The sequence below is a fragment of the Gadus macrocephalus genome, chromosome 2, assembly GCF_031168955.1.
Source record: "Gadus macrocephalus chromosome 2, ASM3116895v1".
Lineage (NCBI taxonomy): Eukaryota > Metazoa > Chordata > Actinopteri > Gadiformes > Gadidae > Gadus > Gadus macrocephalus.
The window spans coordinates 21,916,150-21,931,144 of NC_082383.1; the positions used below are offsets into that span (position 1 = coordinate 21,916,150).

At 48.9% G+C, this 14,995-nt stretch overlaps 1 protein-coding gene across 5 annotated transcripts in view; it reads left to right on the forward strand.

Annotated features, from left to right (window-relative positions):
• The window catches only part of clec16a (C-type lectin domain containing 16A), a 48,113-nt gene extending 37,447 nt beyond the window's left edge, over nt 1–10,666 (forward strand). For all 5 annotated transcript variants that reach the window (XM_060073422.1, XM_060073436.1, XM_060073427.1 and 2 more), the window contains 5 exons: nt 4,158–4,309; nt 5,913–6,117; nt 7,232–7,402; nt 8,412–8,561; nt 10,118–10,666. In XM_060073422.1, the coding sequence (XP_059929405.1) occupies nt 4,158–4,309; nt 5,913–6,117; nt 7,232–7,402; nt 8,412–8,561; nt 10,118–10,605 (1,166 nt within the window). In that variant the 3' untranslated portion in view covers nt 10,606–10,666. The remainder of the gene's footprint in view (nt 1–4,157; nt 4,310–5,912; nt 6,118–7,231; nt 7,403–8,411; nt 8,562–10,117) is intronic.
• The last annotated feature ends 4,329 nt before the right edge of the window (nt 10,667–14,995 follow it).

Here is a 14,995-nt window from a genome sequence, read left to right on the forward strand (position 1 = left end):
GCCCGCCTTTCAGCATGTCTGGCTGACCCACCAGGAAGGGCCGCACCAGGGTCTGGGTGCTGCCAGTGTCAAGAAGAGCCCTGACTGGACTGCCATTAACCGTAATGTCAATTATCTGCACTCTACCAGCACACACAGTTTCTTTCCCAAGCTCAGGCACAACACATACACCAGCAAATGTACCTCTCTTCCCTGGGCAATCCCTGGCTAGGTGACCTGGCTTACCACAAGTGTAACACACAAAGCTGTCTCGGTTGGTGAGGGTTCGGGTTGTAGCGGTGTCTGTGGGTCGAGGTGGTGTGTTCGGTTGAGGCTGATGTTGTCTGTGGCTTGGGCCCCTACTCTGCTCGCTATTTCTAGGACTAGCTCCACTCCCATAACCCCCAGACGTACCCGTCACCACAGGTCTGCTGGAGCCTTGCACGCGGAAGTCCTTTGGTCCCAGGCGGGCAGCCAGAAAAGTGTCGACCAGCTCTGCGGCTCGGTGTCCTGTTTGCGGGTCGTGCTCCTTGACCCACACCCGCACTTCTGTGGACAATGAGCGCATGAACTGCTCCAAGATGAGGATCTCCTTGATCTCTTCAACTGTCTTGCCAGCCGGTTTAATCCATTTGTGGAATAAATCCTTAAGTCGGTTGTAGAACTCTCTCGGGGTCTCCCCTCTCTCCATGTTTGGATCCCGGAATCTTTGACGGTAGACTTCGGCATTTATTGCATACTTCGCCAAGATGGCTTCTTTGACCTGGAAGTAGTCCATCGCATCATATGGATCCATGGCCACATATGCGGACCGCGCTCTGCCCGTCAGATAGGGCATAAGGAAGACAGCCCAGTCAGCTGGAGGCCATCTGTAGGCTGTAGCCAGCCTCTCGAACGTGGTCAGGTACTGCTCCACATCATCCCCTTCGGCCAATTTGGGCACGGCTGCCCTGGTCCAGGATACTGGGGACGGTGCCGCTGGGTGCAGTGGAGCTGCCGGCGGCTCGTCGGGTGGTGCTGCAGGCGGCTCGGCGGGTGGCGCTGCAGGCGCTGCAGGGCCCGCTCCAGCCCCATCACCGCTTCTCCGGTCCCGCCCCAGCTCATCATGAACGTTGTTGAGCTGCATTTGGACACTCTGCCACCTCTGCTCTTGCTTGAACGCCTCACGCTCCTGGGTCTGCAGGGTCTTCTGTAGGAGGCTATACATGATGATAGGTCCAGCAACCCGGGGTCTCTTCCTGTGCCAGCATCCTCCTCTGGCTCACCTCCCACGGCTCCTTCTTCCTGCTCACCCGGCTGGACTAGGTCATCCAGTGCGCGCCGTCTGACTGGCATCGCTCGTCGAATCAGAGCCCGTCTCGTCGGCTTCCTCTTCACTGCTCCAGGGGGCGCCACGATCCCACCACTGCCACCACATGTGAAAATGAGCCTCCCGACTCACTTCCACTTCGGGACGTAGCGGTTTAGGACGCAATGAAGGTCTTTGAGTAGGCCGCAAAAATTCAGCCAGCAGCATAAATTAGTTGAAAAACTGTGATTTATTTTCCACGCTTGAAAAGTGAAATGGCAAAGCCAAACAAAATACTTGATAAACAAAACAAACAAGCAAAGTTCCATTAACCTGAACATTAACCAGCCTCACAGCAAGCGGTCTCTCTATCCTCCACCAACCTGAAAGCAGGGAATACCGGGCTTAACCCATTTAGGCCTAAAGCGCCTGGAAAAAATGCCTGTAAAACCTATAGGCGATTTCAGAAAAGCCCCCAAAACCTGAAGTTTTTCTAGAAATTCAGCAATTGTGTCAACGCCTACTAAATTACTGATTTCTCAGCCCCTGTAACAGATAGGAACACAATTCAAAAAGTATTTGAGAGCTGACACCTGTGGCTTACATGGGAAATTTGAGTTTTTATTTACAAATATTTACAATATTTACATACAGGTAGAAAAGTAAATAAAAAAGTAAAAAAATATGTAAAAGTGCAGGAACAGCACAAAACAGTAAAAAAAATAAAGTATAATAAAGTGAAATAAGTATATAAGAAAGTAATAAAGTATATAATAACAAACATGGGAAGGGGAACAGACTGGGACTAAAACTGTAAACAGTCTGCGTTTTAAATTACATGCACTTGTATGTGATGACTACTGAATAAAAGTATTATGCATAATACAAATACAATTGCATTCCATCCTAAGAAGTAGCGTAATTAAAAGATACAGGCTATAATTTGGGAATGTATAGTAGCCTAGGCATTATTGTTCTGGAGATCGCAGTTAGGTGTGAAATTCCAAAGAAGCTCTATTCTTTGGAAGAGATGTATTGCTAGTCTGGAGATCGCACTTAGGTGTGACATTCCAGAGAAGCTTATCTGGTTTTACGGGTGCTTTACGCATCTCCGGGACAGTAATACATCTCTTACATATAAACTGTCGTAATTTCTTATTACAGCATCATCACAATCAATAAGTATTACTATTGATAAGTATAAGTGACATTCCAGAGAAGCTTATCTGGTTTTACGGGTGCTTTACGCATCTCCGGGACAGTAATACATCTCTTACATATAAACTGTCGTAATTTCTTATTACAGCATCATCACAATCAATAAGTATTACTATTGATAAGTATAAGTGACATTCCAGAGAAGCTTATCTGGTCTTACGCACCCGGGTGCTTTGCGCATCTCCGGGACAGTAATACATCTCTTACATATAAACTGTCGTAATTTCTTATTACAGCATCATCACAATCAATAAGTATTACTATTGTCCTTGCCTCCAGATGGCCGCAAATCTGTCCCGGGACATATTTCTGGCGAATTGCGTCCGAAAGAGATTCTTACTCTGTCGCCAGTAATCTCTTCGCACCGGCAACACAAGCAGCCCCATTCCCATAGCCCCATTCCATACTTCTTCTTCCTCGTCGTCATTCACGAACATGTGCCTTAACCATAATTCCCGGTCAATCGGTTCGTATTCGTCATCAAAGTACTCGGCCTCATCAACATCTTCGAAGCCGAGAAACTCCTCGAAATCGCTACCGTCAGAAAAGTCTTCAGTCTCAAATTCCGCCATACTTGCTTGAAGAAATTTCTGAACTAAACTCACGAGGAACAAGTTGACACCTATATGTGTCTATTATGATGCATTTCAGTGGCCCAGAGGCCGACACTTTGGGCAAAAACCCCCCTTATACAGAAAAACGACGCAAACGCTTTCCCGTCCTTAAAGGTAGAATGACGCAACAGCGCCCCCGGCTTTAAAGGTAGAACAGCGGCAATGCTTTCCCGGCTTAAATGGGTTAAATAAAGCCAACCAATTACACAAAATGGTAGATACCAACTGCCATGGGGGTTCACCGACCCATGTACCACAATACATTTATATTTTATAACGAAATCATAATCAACCAGACACTTCATTGCATACCTTAACAGTTTGTATCTTGATCATAAAGTTCACTGTTGCAAAAATGCAACATAGCACAATAATTAAACATAGAAAAATAACGCCCCCCCCCTTTACAACCAGTCATGTTACTGCATCCCAATCAGGCAATGATTAAATCCCAGGTGCTCATGTTCGTGAAAAGGAGGGCTACCTTTTCACAGGGTTGTTGTGTTGGAAAACACCCTTGCCCCTCACTATCATAATGGGAATGTTGTTTAACATTGAAATGTGTGTGCGTGTATGATTTACACTTAGATATCACTAAACAACACCGCCATTCATTCATGAATGCTGTTTACGAGGTGTTTATGCTCAGCTGACTGAACGAGCGAGGCACAAGATAAGAGAAACGGATGAAAAGCTGCCTGAAATGCCCATGGCATCTCTCAGATCCAGTAAATGAACCAGGCCTCTTGTCTCAAACATAGTTTCAGTTTCAGAATGACAGTCAATAAACCAACCGTTCGTTGCTAAAAGAGAAAGGACTCTGCCAGGTGTATTACATTCTCACCACTGTATTACATTAAAGGTGACAGATTATACCACCAGGTGCGCGTGTGATTAGCCGTTACAAGCCGTTTCAAAACGGCTCGTAACGGCTAATCACACGCGCACCTGGTGGTATAACATGTCCCCCCTTTTTAATATTTAACTTTCAATCTCAAAAACCCATCTGTGAAATAATAATCCTAAAAAAGCGCTGTGTTTCTGTGTTCCCCGCCCAGACAACAGCGACCTGATCGCGTGCATGGTGGTGAGCAAGGACGGGGGGCAGGCCCAGAGGTTTTTGGCCGTGGACGTCTACCAGATGAGCCTGGTGGAGCCGGAGACCAAGCGCTTGGGCTGGGGCGTGGTCAAGTTCGCCGGCCTGCTGCAGGTATGTGGGACCGATCCGGGACGTTGGGGGAAGTTGGCGTCGGTGTACGACAACGACAGTGATCGTCGCTTGGATTTATATCGCACTTTCCATAGTACCCAAGGTCGCTTAACAAAAAGGGGAGGGGGGAATCTGGGGGGAGGGAGGGGGGGTTACGCCTCGTGCCCACTGCACCGTCATTCAAAGGACATGGGAAGGCGTGGCCGACGGATGGGGGAGTAGTCTTTGCAGAGGCATCCGTCAGCCAATCAAATCGCTTCGCCGGGTTCTTCCCGCTTCTTCCTGCTTGTTTGCGTTGTCACTGCAAGATTTCCCGCTTTCCAGCATCGTCAGAGCCCGAGTCGCGTCACAGTGCTTAAATTTGCATACGCGATCTGATTGGAGGACGGATCTTTTTGACGGAGCCGAAGGCTCCAACGAAACGGACGGATCCACAATGCATTGCGCATCCGTCCCCATTCAAAGAGGAGGAGGAGATCTGTGAGGCGTTGGAGCTGGGCAGCCCCTACTCAGTGTAAAGCATTTATAATCCCCAAGTGTCTTTCGAAGAGGATGTCCGTACCAAAACCTCCCTCACACGTCAGCCAGTCCCTAAATGGTAAATGGACTGCATTTGATTTAGTCGCCACCCAAAGAGCTTGCAATATTGCCGAATATTCAACCGTTCCATTCACACATTCACACACCGACGGCGGTGTCACTCCGGCGAGGTGACAGCCAGCGCGTCGGGAGCAGTCAGGTTGTCTCGCTCAGGGACACCTCGACACTCAGCTAGGAGGAGCCGGGGATCGAACTAGCAACTTTCAGGTTACCGGAAATACTGCTCAACCTCCTGAGTCATATCTTGCCCTGCCTAGTGCCTTATGGTGAGGTGTTCTTCGCAGCCAGACAGAAAGTCTGGCATCCAGCATGTTCAGGTCAATGGCATGCAAGTGCGTCAAATCCCTATCATTATTTGTCATGTAACATAAACAACCATAATGACTCAGATACCCACGTTGCACGAGAGTTGCGGTCAGACTATTTTTTACTAGTTTGTAGTCTCTTGTTTGATCCCGCCACTCATCCTCTTCCTGCCTCCTCTCTCCCTTCACTCCCTTGAAGTGTTTTGGTACATCGCAATGACCCCTTGGTGCTCCTTGCGATGCTCCTCGCCCAGGGTCACCATTTGCCTGGATTTAGTTGAGGCATGACTCTTACGGCTGTCTAACCTCACACTCCCACAGAGAAACTTCCCCTTTCCAATGAACTCTATTTTTAGAGTTCTTCTCAGGAAGTCAAACAAGCACACACGCACACGTGCGTGTTTTGGCTAACTGCTCCTGGACTCCTTCCAACTTCACCCCCCCCCCCAGCTCACTGACACTGACACTGACTCTCTCTCTGTCTGTCTGTCTCTCTGTCTCTGTCTGTCTGTCTGTCTGTCTGTCTGTCTGTCTGTCTGAGCTTGTCAAATTCCTAAGTCGACACTGGCCGTATAAAAAAAGGAAAAAGAAAGCTTTATAAAAACATTGCCTTGTCTCAACACGGGGATCACGTCGTACCCCAGAAAGGGGGTAAACCCCTGGTAGTAACCCCCCCCCTCTCCTCCTCCTCCTGTCAGGACATGCAGGTGTCGGGCGTGGAGGACGACAGCCGGGCGCTCAGCGTGGTCATCCACAAGCCGGGCTCCAACCCGCACGCCAAGCCCATGCCCATCCTGCAGGCCAACTTCATCTTCGCCGACCACATCCGCTGCATCATCGCCAAGCAGCGGCTGGCCAAGGGCCGCATCCAGGCGCGCCGCACCAAGATGCAGCGGATCGCGGGTGAGGGAGCAGCGCCGTCGCAGGGGTCCCCCCCCCCCCCCCCCGTGTGCATTGGTTCACTGGAATCATGGTTCTGTTCAGCGCATGAACCGAAGAGCACTTTCTCTTTAGTTTCTGTGTGTGCGCGCGTGTCTGGGGTTGAAAGAGAAAGTGTGTGGGTGTGTGTTTGGTCTGTTTGTTTTTCTTTTTTCAATCAGGCCATGATTGAGCCTTTTTCTTTTGAATATGATTTAATAATTTCTTATCGTTGTTATGATTTGTTGCATTTAAGAGTGACTCCTGCACTCTTTTAGTTACACCCAAAAAAAAGAAAAGAGGAGGAGAAAGAGGCGGGGGGGCACACGTACGAATAACAACATCCTTTTTTTAGTTTAGTGGTTTACGATGGATGGAAAGCGCTTTGAGGCGCCAACGATCACCACGAGGGTTTATGAAGAGCTTGCGTGGTGCGATCAGGAAACACGGTGGTGATTCTGAGGCGCGTTACACTAGTACTCTTCCACTCGGCTCTCTCCTCGCTGAATGGGCTTAGCAAAAATGTCCTTCTGCCATTAAGACATGCCTCGACACACCGGGCCGTACACGAAGTGACGCACTCTCAGGTGGCCTTAGGCCGGGTTTAGAGACGCGTGCAGGGGTGCCCATGTTGTCTTTTGATTCTTGTTCTGTTAAGATCCAGCCACATAATCACAACACACACACCCACCTGACAACTGGACACACACACACACACGCACACACCTTACAGCTACGTACGCACACAAAAACACACCTGCACACACACACACGCGCTATGGCAGTCCATCGATCACGATGATGACGTTGCTCCAAATAGAAAGGAAGGACAATTATTGGGGTGTGTTGCGGCGATGCATAGCCAAGTGGCTGTGCAGGCCTATGCGGGATCCGCAGGTTTTGCCACAAGAGAGAACACACGCACGCACGCACGCACGCGCACACACACAAACCCACCTAACAACTGCACACACACGCACACACCTTACATCTACATGCGCACACAAAAACACACCTACAACCGCACATACCATACACACACCCCTACAAGCGCCCACACCTTACCACTGCCCCCCCCCCCCCCCCCCCCCCCCCGCAGCCCTGCTGGAGCTGCCCATGCAGCCCGGCAGCACGGACGTCCTGGGCTTCGCCCAGCCCGGCCACGCCTCGCCCGGCGGCCTGCCCTTCCGCTTCTACGAGCAGTCGCGCCGCGCGCCCAACGACCCAACCGCCAGCCGCGCGCTCTTCGCCTCGGTGGACAAGGTGCCAGGTAACCAGGCGCGGGGGGGGGGGGGGGGGGGGGGGGGGTCCGGAGACCCCCGGTCTCCCCACAGCAGGAGGGGGGGAGAGAGGATCCGCCTCGGATCCTCTCTCCCCCCCTCCTGCTGTGGGGAGACCGGGGGCATTCCAGAACAACACTTTATACACTTTGGATGCACATGTGGATATTTATACAACGGGGGGTCTAAATCCAGCGATCTGATTGGTTCCTAACTGTTGTATAATGAGCGCATACATAACTGCTATGAAGCCCGATCATTTTGTGAAAGTATCACTCTGCGCCCTGAAGTGGAAACCGTTACAACCGTTCTCTCGGAGGGACGCTAAAGTGTGTTGCATAGCGACCGTCGTGCATTTTGAAGGCAGCCAGGAGGGACTACTTTTTTGTAGTCTTTGATAAAACGGCTACTTTGACTTTCTTGGTTTCTTTTTAAATGTAGTGTGTCTATGACTTTCGTTTCGCCATAACAGTAACCGTTGTATAAAAGCAATAGATCACTTCAGTCAGTGATCTATTGCTTCAGTCATACCACAGCCTGTCGTGATCTATTGCTTAAATATATAACAGCTGGCCCGCTCCTGTTTCTTATGTTGGATTGAATCAAGGAAAAATCCCAACCATCCACGATTCGATCCCTCGGGACCGGTTCTCCATTTCGGTTTATTTCCATTTCGAGTAGCAGTTCTTTGGGGTTAAACTAGGTCAGGGATGGGCAACTGGCGGCCCACGGGCCGCATGCGGCCCGCGGGCCGCCAGTTGCCCATCCCTGAACTAGGTCAATAAAAACATCCTGGGTCAACGACCCACTCCCACAGTCTTGTAGTAAACAGAGCGAGTCCTGATGTCGGACGTCGGCCCACCGCTACGAGCCCCCCCCCCCCCCACCCCCACCCCCCCCCCCCCCACCAGAGACGGCCCACGGGGGAATCCTTCATGTTTTTTTAATCGTCCGAGGAGATGACCTCGTCTGTGTGTTTGTGTCTGTGTGTCCGTCTAGGCTTCGCGGTGGCCCACTGCGTGGCCCAGCACAGCCCCTCGCCGCTGTCCTCGCCCTCCCCCCCCTCCTCCAGTGGCACTGGGAGCACTGGGAGCACTGGGAGGTGCGACTCGGTCGCCGCCAGCACCATCTCCTCCCGCAGCCCTGCAGGTAACGCACGCACGCACGCACACACACACGCACGCACACACGCCTCTACACACACACACACACACACACACACACCTACAAAAGTTCACACACCTCCAATCCGGTTTCCGACCAACCCTGTCAATTTATGTACGACCCAAATCATTTTATGAGCTGCTGTAAAAAAAAAAAAATAAAGAAAGAAAAAAGTCCTACCTATCATTCGCTGCCGCTGGAATTTTTTATTTTAAAAAAAAAAAAAAAAATTCCCTACCTACCCATGACATCAACAGACAACCAACAGGAACCAAACTTTTTTTTTTTTTTTGAGGGCTAAGCATGGGCAAACAATAGCACAAAGCCTTGAGGAGTGTGGGGGGCTAACTGCCCATGCCTTAAGCCTCTGTGCATAACTGTCAATGCTAGGGTGCTGAAGCTGGTTGCACCAGCAGAACGTAAGGTCCCACTTAGGCTACGTTGAACGTAAATCACCCTATACCGTCCAAGCAAATCTTAGAGAATAAATGACTGAAACTGTTTTGTTTGCCCTCTCATTTGGGTGCTATCCGAGTCTTCACTCGGATAAGGTGGAAACCTGCCGGTATTTCCTGTTTACATTGTTAGCTGTCAATGATTGGCTTGAAATTATCTAAACGTCATTAAAAGCGACACTGGTACAATTTATGCACCACTAGTAACGTTACAACTTAAGTTATGGTGGTGCAACCAAAATTTAGAACACCTTTAGTTTGACACTAGCTACGTCGAGCGTCGGGTTAAGGCGGACTTTACACCCGAACTTATGATCGGCTTTACGTTCTGCTGGTGCAACCGACTGCTGGTGTCAACCTCAGGCCGCTGCTCACCCACCGAGCGAGGTCACTGGTGAGTGTTTGTGGAGGGTGCTTCCTATTAGGGCAGAGGTGGTTCTTTGTAGCGGGGTTTCAAAGAAAACCCGGCTCCCTCTGGGCTCCCTCCATGCGTCACACACAACGGATTCCCCTAAACAATCAAGGGAACTGATCGCGTTGATTGGGCAGAAATGAACCCAGCAGCGGTCTAAGAGTCGGGCACAGTCAACCCGTGACGGATGTTATCGAGCACCATCTCTGATAACTTGTGGCTGGCGGTGGCATCACTAACAGATTACCCTCGGATAACAGCTGTTTCTTCTTATCTTATCTTCAGTACCTATCTATCTATTTCTGATTGCTTCAGCTTTCTGCTAAATCTTAGACACATTGCACTTCCTATAAAGCATTTCATTTTACTTAGCCTTTTTTTTTTTGCCATCCTTATCTTTTTCTTTTATTGTTTCATTTTATCGGGTGCGATGATTCCATGTAAAGCACTCAGAGTCTGCCTTGCGAAAGAAAAGTGCCGTATAAATAAAGTTGCCCTGCCATGCTTTCTTTGATATTGGTTTACATTAGATTGTTGTACGGTGTCCTTCCGTCACGGCGCTCGGACACATCAGAAGACAGAAGTCGTGCGAGCAAAGCCCCACTCTGATCACGCTCTTTGTGACGGGGGTCCTAGTTGTTGGGGTCCAATTCTGACCCTTGTTTTTTTTGCAGACGACAGCACCTTCCTGGAGAACACCCCTCCGTCATCATCGGGCGGCGAGGGCGGGGGCGAGGGCGTAGGGGCGCCCTCCACCCCGCCCCCCCAACACCACCACCACCACCACCAGTGGGCCCTGGCCCCCAGCCTCACGCCGGCCTCCCAACCCTCCATCTCCCTGCTCACCGACGGCGGCGGTGCCGACACGCTGGGCGTGGAGTCGCTCACCCTGCTGCCCCCCGCCCCCCTCCCCCTCGGGCCCCCCTCCTCCATCGCCGAGGAGGAAGAGGAAGAGGAGGAGGGGGGGGAGGAGGGGGAGGGGGAGGGGCCCGGCGACGCGGCCGCGACCCCATTGGCTGATTTCCAGGGAGGGGACTCGACCGCAGGCGATGGGCCCCAGGAGACGAGAGAAGAAGAAGAAGATGATGATGATGAAGAAGAAGAAGAGGGGGAGACACACAGCCAGCCGACAGACGCACTCGACTCACCAGAGCTCGACTGAAAGACAGACAGACAGACAGGCAGACAGACTTACACAGACAGACTCAGACAGAAACACAGACTCAGACAGACACGCACACAAAGAGATCATGACACACGCACATAGAGATCATTTCACACACACATAGAGATCATGACACACACACGCACACGCGCGCGTACACATACACACACACACACACACACACACACACAAACAATATGGCTCCCCTGGGTGTTTTGCCTCCACACAACACCACCCACCAACGCCCATTTCCCTTTCAGTCCAGCAGCAACATGACACCCCAAAGACTGGGTCGTGTGAAGCAGCTTATTGGCTGGGAGAAGGGCTGCGCTATATTTTTTGGACATGATATCCTCGTCGATAACTGAAGAGCCAGAATCTAAAAAAAAAAAAGACTTCATTTGTTGCGTGAATAGTTATTTCGGTGAGTATGAGAGACTGATTTGCAGGAACGAGGTGTGCGTGAGACTTGGTTGGATTTTTACTTGACAGATCTGCCTCCCGGGATCGCGTGGGTGTGTCCGTGCACACTTTTGCTTTCTACTCTTTTTGATTTGATCGTGGGCGCGCGCACGTGAAAACCAGCAATGTTTTTGGCGACCTGCCAGCTTAAAGAACCACTCCCACATTGGACGGGCTTATTAATGAATGGATCAGATTCACTGTAAGAGGCAGCGGGGGGGGGGGAAGGGGAAGACTCCTAATAATAATTTGAAGTCTCACACGTGTAGTCATCCACTATCTGACTACTCGGATTCACAAGCCACTGACTGCCGCCCGGGTCAAAGCCGGCCTGTCTGACGGACGTCACGACTTCCCACAGCCGATTGGAGCTCTGGGCTTTGGAAGGAGAGGGAGGTGGAGGACGCTGTGTTCTGGGCGGTCGGCTGGCTGTGTTTCTGGCTGAAGCCTGAAGCGTCTGAACTTGCGTATGACTGCAACACAGATGTCTGCTACCGGGACCAGGGCCCGAGGCTGAATGTATAAATCACGTTGCTCGTTCGCCGGGCCCAAGCTTTCAAACTCCTTAAGAAATCAAACCAGCACTAGCATACCACATATCCCGGCAAACTTACCATTTCTGAATCGTCGTAAGAAATAATCGCGTTGATTTTCTTTTTTTTTTCGTTGAATCTTTTAACCCGTGTTGAATGATTAACCCATAGGGCTATTTGGAGCCTTCTTTGTGTAACTCTGTGCAAGAAGCATGCCCTGCGCACGTTAAAAGTGGTCTTTCTCCTGCACAAAGTGTCTTATTCGTTGTGACCGGTTTATACCTTACTTGGAATAAGAGGGTCCTTAGCTTAACACACTCCTGTGCACTTTGGTTCAAGATCAGACACCAAGGCAAGAATCCAACTCAGATGATGATGATATATTTACTGGGGTTATGTCTCCTAATAGGTTTTTGTTCATAGAATTTCTCAAACAGATAACAGAACGTAACCAGCTCTGTTGTATCCTTTGCTGTCTATGTATAGAATGTATAGGGAAGAACTACCTGCAAAATAAATACTTGAGCATTGGCGTTAAGGCAAAGAAAATAGATTTGTGTAAATGCAGAATCCACTGTAAATCACCATCAGTAATTGTTCTTGTGCCCAAGAGAAACGATTCACCCCTACACTCATCAGAGAAGCAACAGGACGACGAAACAGCCCCAATCTATTATGAAACGATGGTTTCATTTGGTCAGTCTACCGGATATCAGGTTTTTGGGAGGGGTTTCTTACTATTTTTTTGTGGTGTTCTGCGATGGTTCTTTAATTTAATCGACACAATATATAAAAGCATACATTTTGGAGAAAAGCACAAAATACATGCCAGTATTGGATTGGTTAGTTAGCTGTTGGCCTGAGAGGAAGTGAAAAATACCTTTAATTTGATTTCTAACATGTGTACATGTCTCATGGAAGGCCCATTCCTCACATCAGTTATTCATGCTATATATATATATATATATAATTTCTGCGAGTCATATGTTTGTATGCTATGTAAAAAGGCTTAAGGCTTTTAAAACATGTAATTATTATTATTAATGACCTGACAGAGAAATAATCAATGTATTGCAATAAATTATTCTACCTAACAGTGCTGCAGAAGAGTCTTACTTAGTTTCTTTAAGTGAATAAAAACGTTTTCCTTTTAAGAGATGAAGAACTCACTCTCACTCTCTCGCAATCAAAGTTCAGGTCAGAACAAGAACAGAAGGACACATGGTTGGTATTGAGTTCACCAGGATTTATGATAAAGAATAATAAATAAAATAATAATTGTGCCAATCAAAACTAAAAGCAGAACAAAATATGGTCACTTGATGTACAACTTTGACCTAGGGAGAAACGGGTACGGGCAAGAGCTGAAGCTAAAGGAGAGATACCTACTGTATCCTTCTGTCAAGCCGTCACTCGGCCATCACCCCCGCGGGTAAGTGAAACTGTTGCCGCTTCATGGTCACATGCATCATGATATTGTGCACACACTTGAAATGCGTGTCTGCATGACCGCTTTGTTTACACGTGACGCCTATAGCCCATATCCATCCACCGAAAATGAGGAACTGGGAATTGTACTTTTTTTACGCCCATTTATTCTACAGTTGGAGGTCACAGTCCCACCACTTATCCTCCCCTTAGAGATCTCTAGAGAGGCTCAAGATCTTCTCAAAGCGATCCATATCAATCGTTGTTGATAATTGTATTTATTTATTAGAATAGGGACAGATATAAAAACATAGTGTGAACCAGTCATCTGATGTATGCATCATAGTGTTTTAGCCAAAGCTAATTCATGACAATATTGTGTGAAAATGTATAACATACAGGAATTAAGTGAGCATGGCATAGGAAGGTATAGTATATCCATAGCATAGCAAGGGTCTATCGTCATGGTGGTTGGGGAGGAGGAGGCCCCACAGAAAAAAGTGGGTTGATCGTGTCACCTATCGAAACGCTTAGGTAGCCTACAACGTGGCAGAGGAACCTTGAGATTTCACGTACCTCCGTGGTTTGCAGAAAAAACCTCAGTTTGCTTCAGGCGGACTGGGTTAGTAGTTTCATTCCGTGTTCTTGTGGCTTAAAAAAGAACCACACGGTCCCTTTGTCTGCTGCCTCCATCTCGGTTCCTCTCTTCAGGGAAATGCTTGCGTGCACGTGTGATCTCTTTTGTGTGTGTGTGTGTGCGTGCGTGTGTGTTTGTGTGTGTCTGTGGTTGCGTGTGTGCGCGCGCGCACGCGGCTGGTTCCCGGTACTAGCGACACCTGAACTACTTTCAAGTGACTTTTCTCTTCATGGAAACCGCAGTTACAGCAGCGTGAGGTGATAGGCGTTGCGGTTGAGGTGCGACTGACTGTAAAAGTTGAAGGCGTTGAGCTTGTGTCACCACGCCACACACTGGCGGGGCCAGTGCTGATTATCCTCTGTACGTCGTGAATGGGGAGAATAATCCAAAAGAGGTGATTATTAAATGATAACGAGTAAAGATGAATTATGAGAAAACCCCACGGTTAAACCCAAAATCTATGGGTGAAATCTGTGGGTGATTCCTGGACTACGTGAAGTAGGCCTATATCTGATGTGTATTGATTTTTTGCAATTCTGTAATCTCCAACATTAAAAATAATAATGATAAGAAAAAGTTTGTTGATCTTTTGTGTTACAACACTTAGGTTACAGGAAATGTTGACAAACTCGTTGGGGGTAGGGGGAGGCGGGCGGCATCTACAACAGCTGGTACACCGGGTTGCGTCATCTGTTCTACTTATCACAAACAAAAAACAGTCTGCTTTGGGATTCCAGAGAAAAGTAACTCATGCCTCATTCAACAGTCACAATTCAAACTCTGTATCATCAAACAACGATGACAACAGGCGACTCTCCTTCTTCTGTCCTATAGCCACCTAAACGGTTCTAGTTCTCCTTTCCAAAGAAGTGTTTGTGTCTGTGTGTGCCAGCATGTTTGTGTGTGTGTGTGTGTGTGTGTGTGTGTGTGTGTGTGTGTGTGTATGTTTGATGCCAAACAGACATGGCATGTCCAGGTACTAACTGTACTCCAGTGGCCAGCAGAGACTTCTATTTCTGCCCAGACAGAGTGGTGTGGTGTGTCTGGAAGGAGCACATGGTTTGGGCAACCTGTCCATGATCCCTGACAGGCAGCATCTTTTGACAAAACCATCACCAGACAGCCACACTGAGACACAATCCCTTACTCTCATGTCCCCCCCCCCCTCCGAATGCCAGCTGTCACCAGTCATCATCCATATCAGTTTCCCCGGGTGTGGTGGTGTCGGCTTCAACAGTGACAAGCAGTCCTTTGTCCCCCTTTCAATCAAAGGTAAGCCCTGAACGCTGCGCAACCAGATTCATGGCTTCTCTGAAAGGCTGTAGGT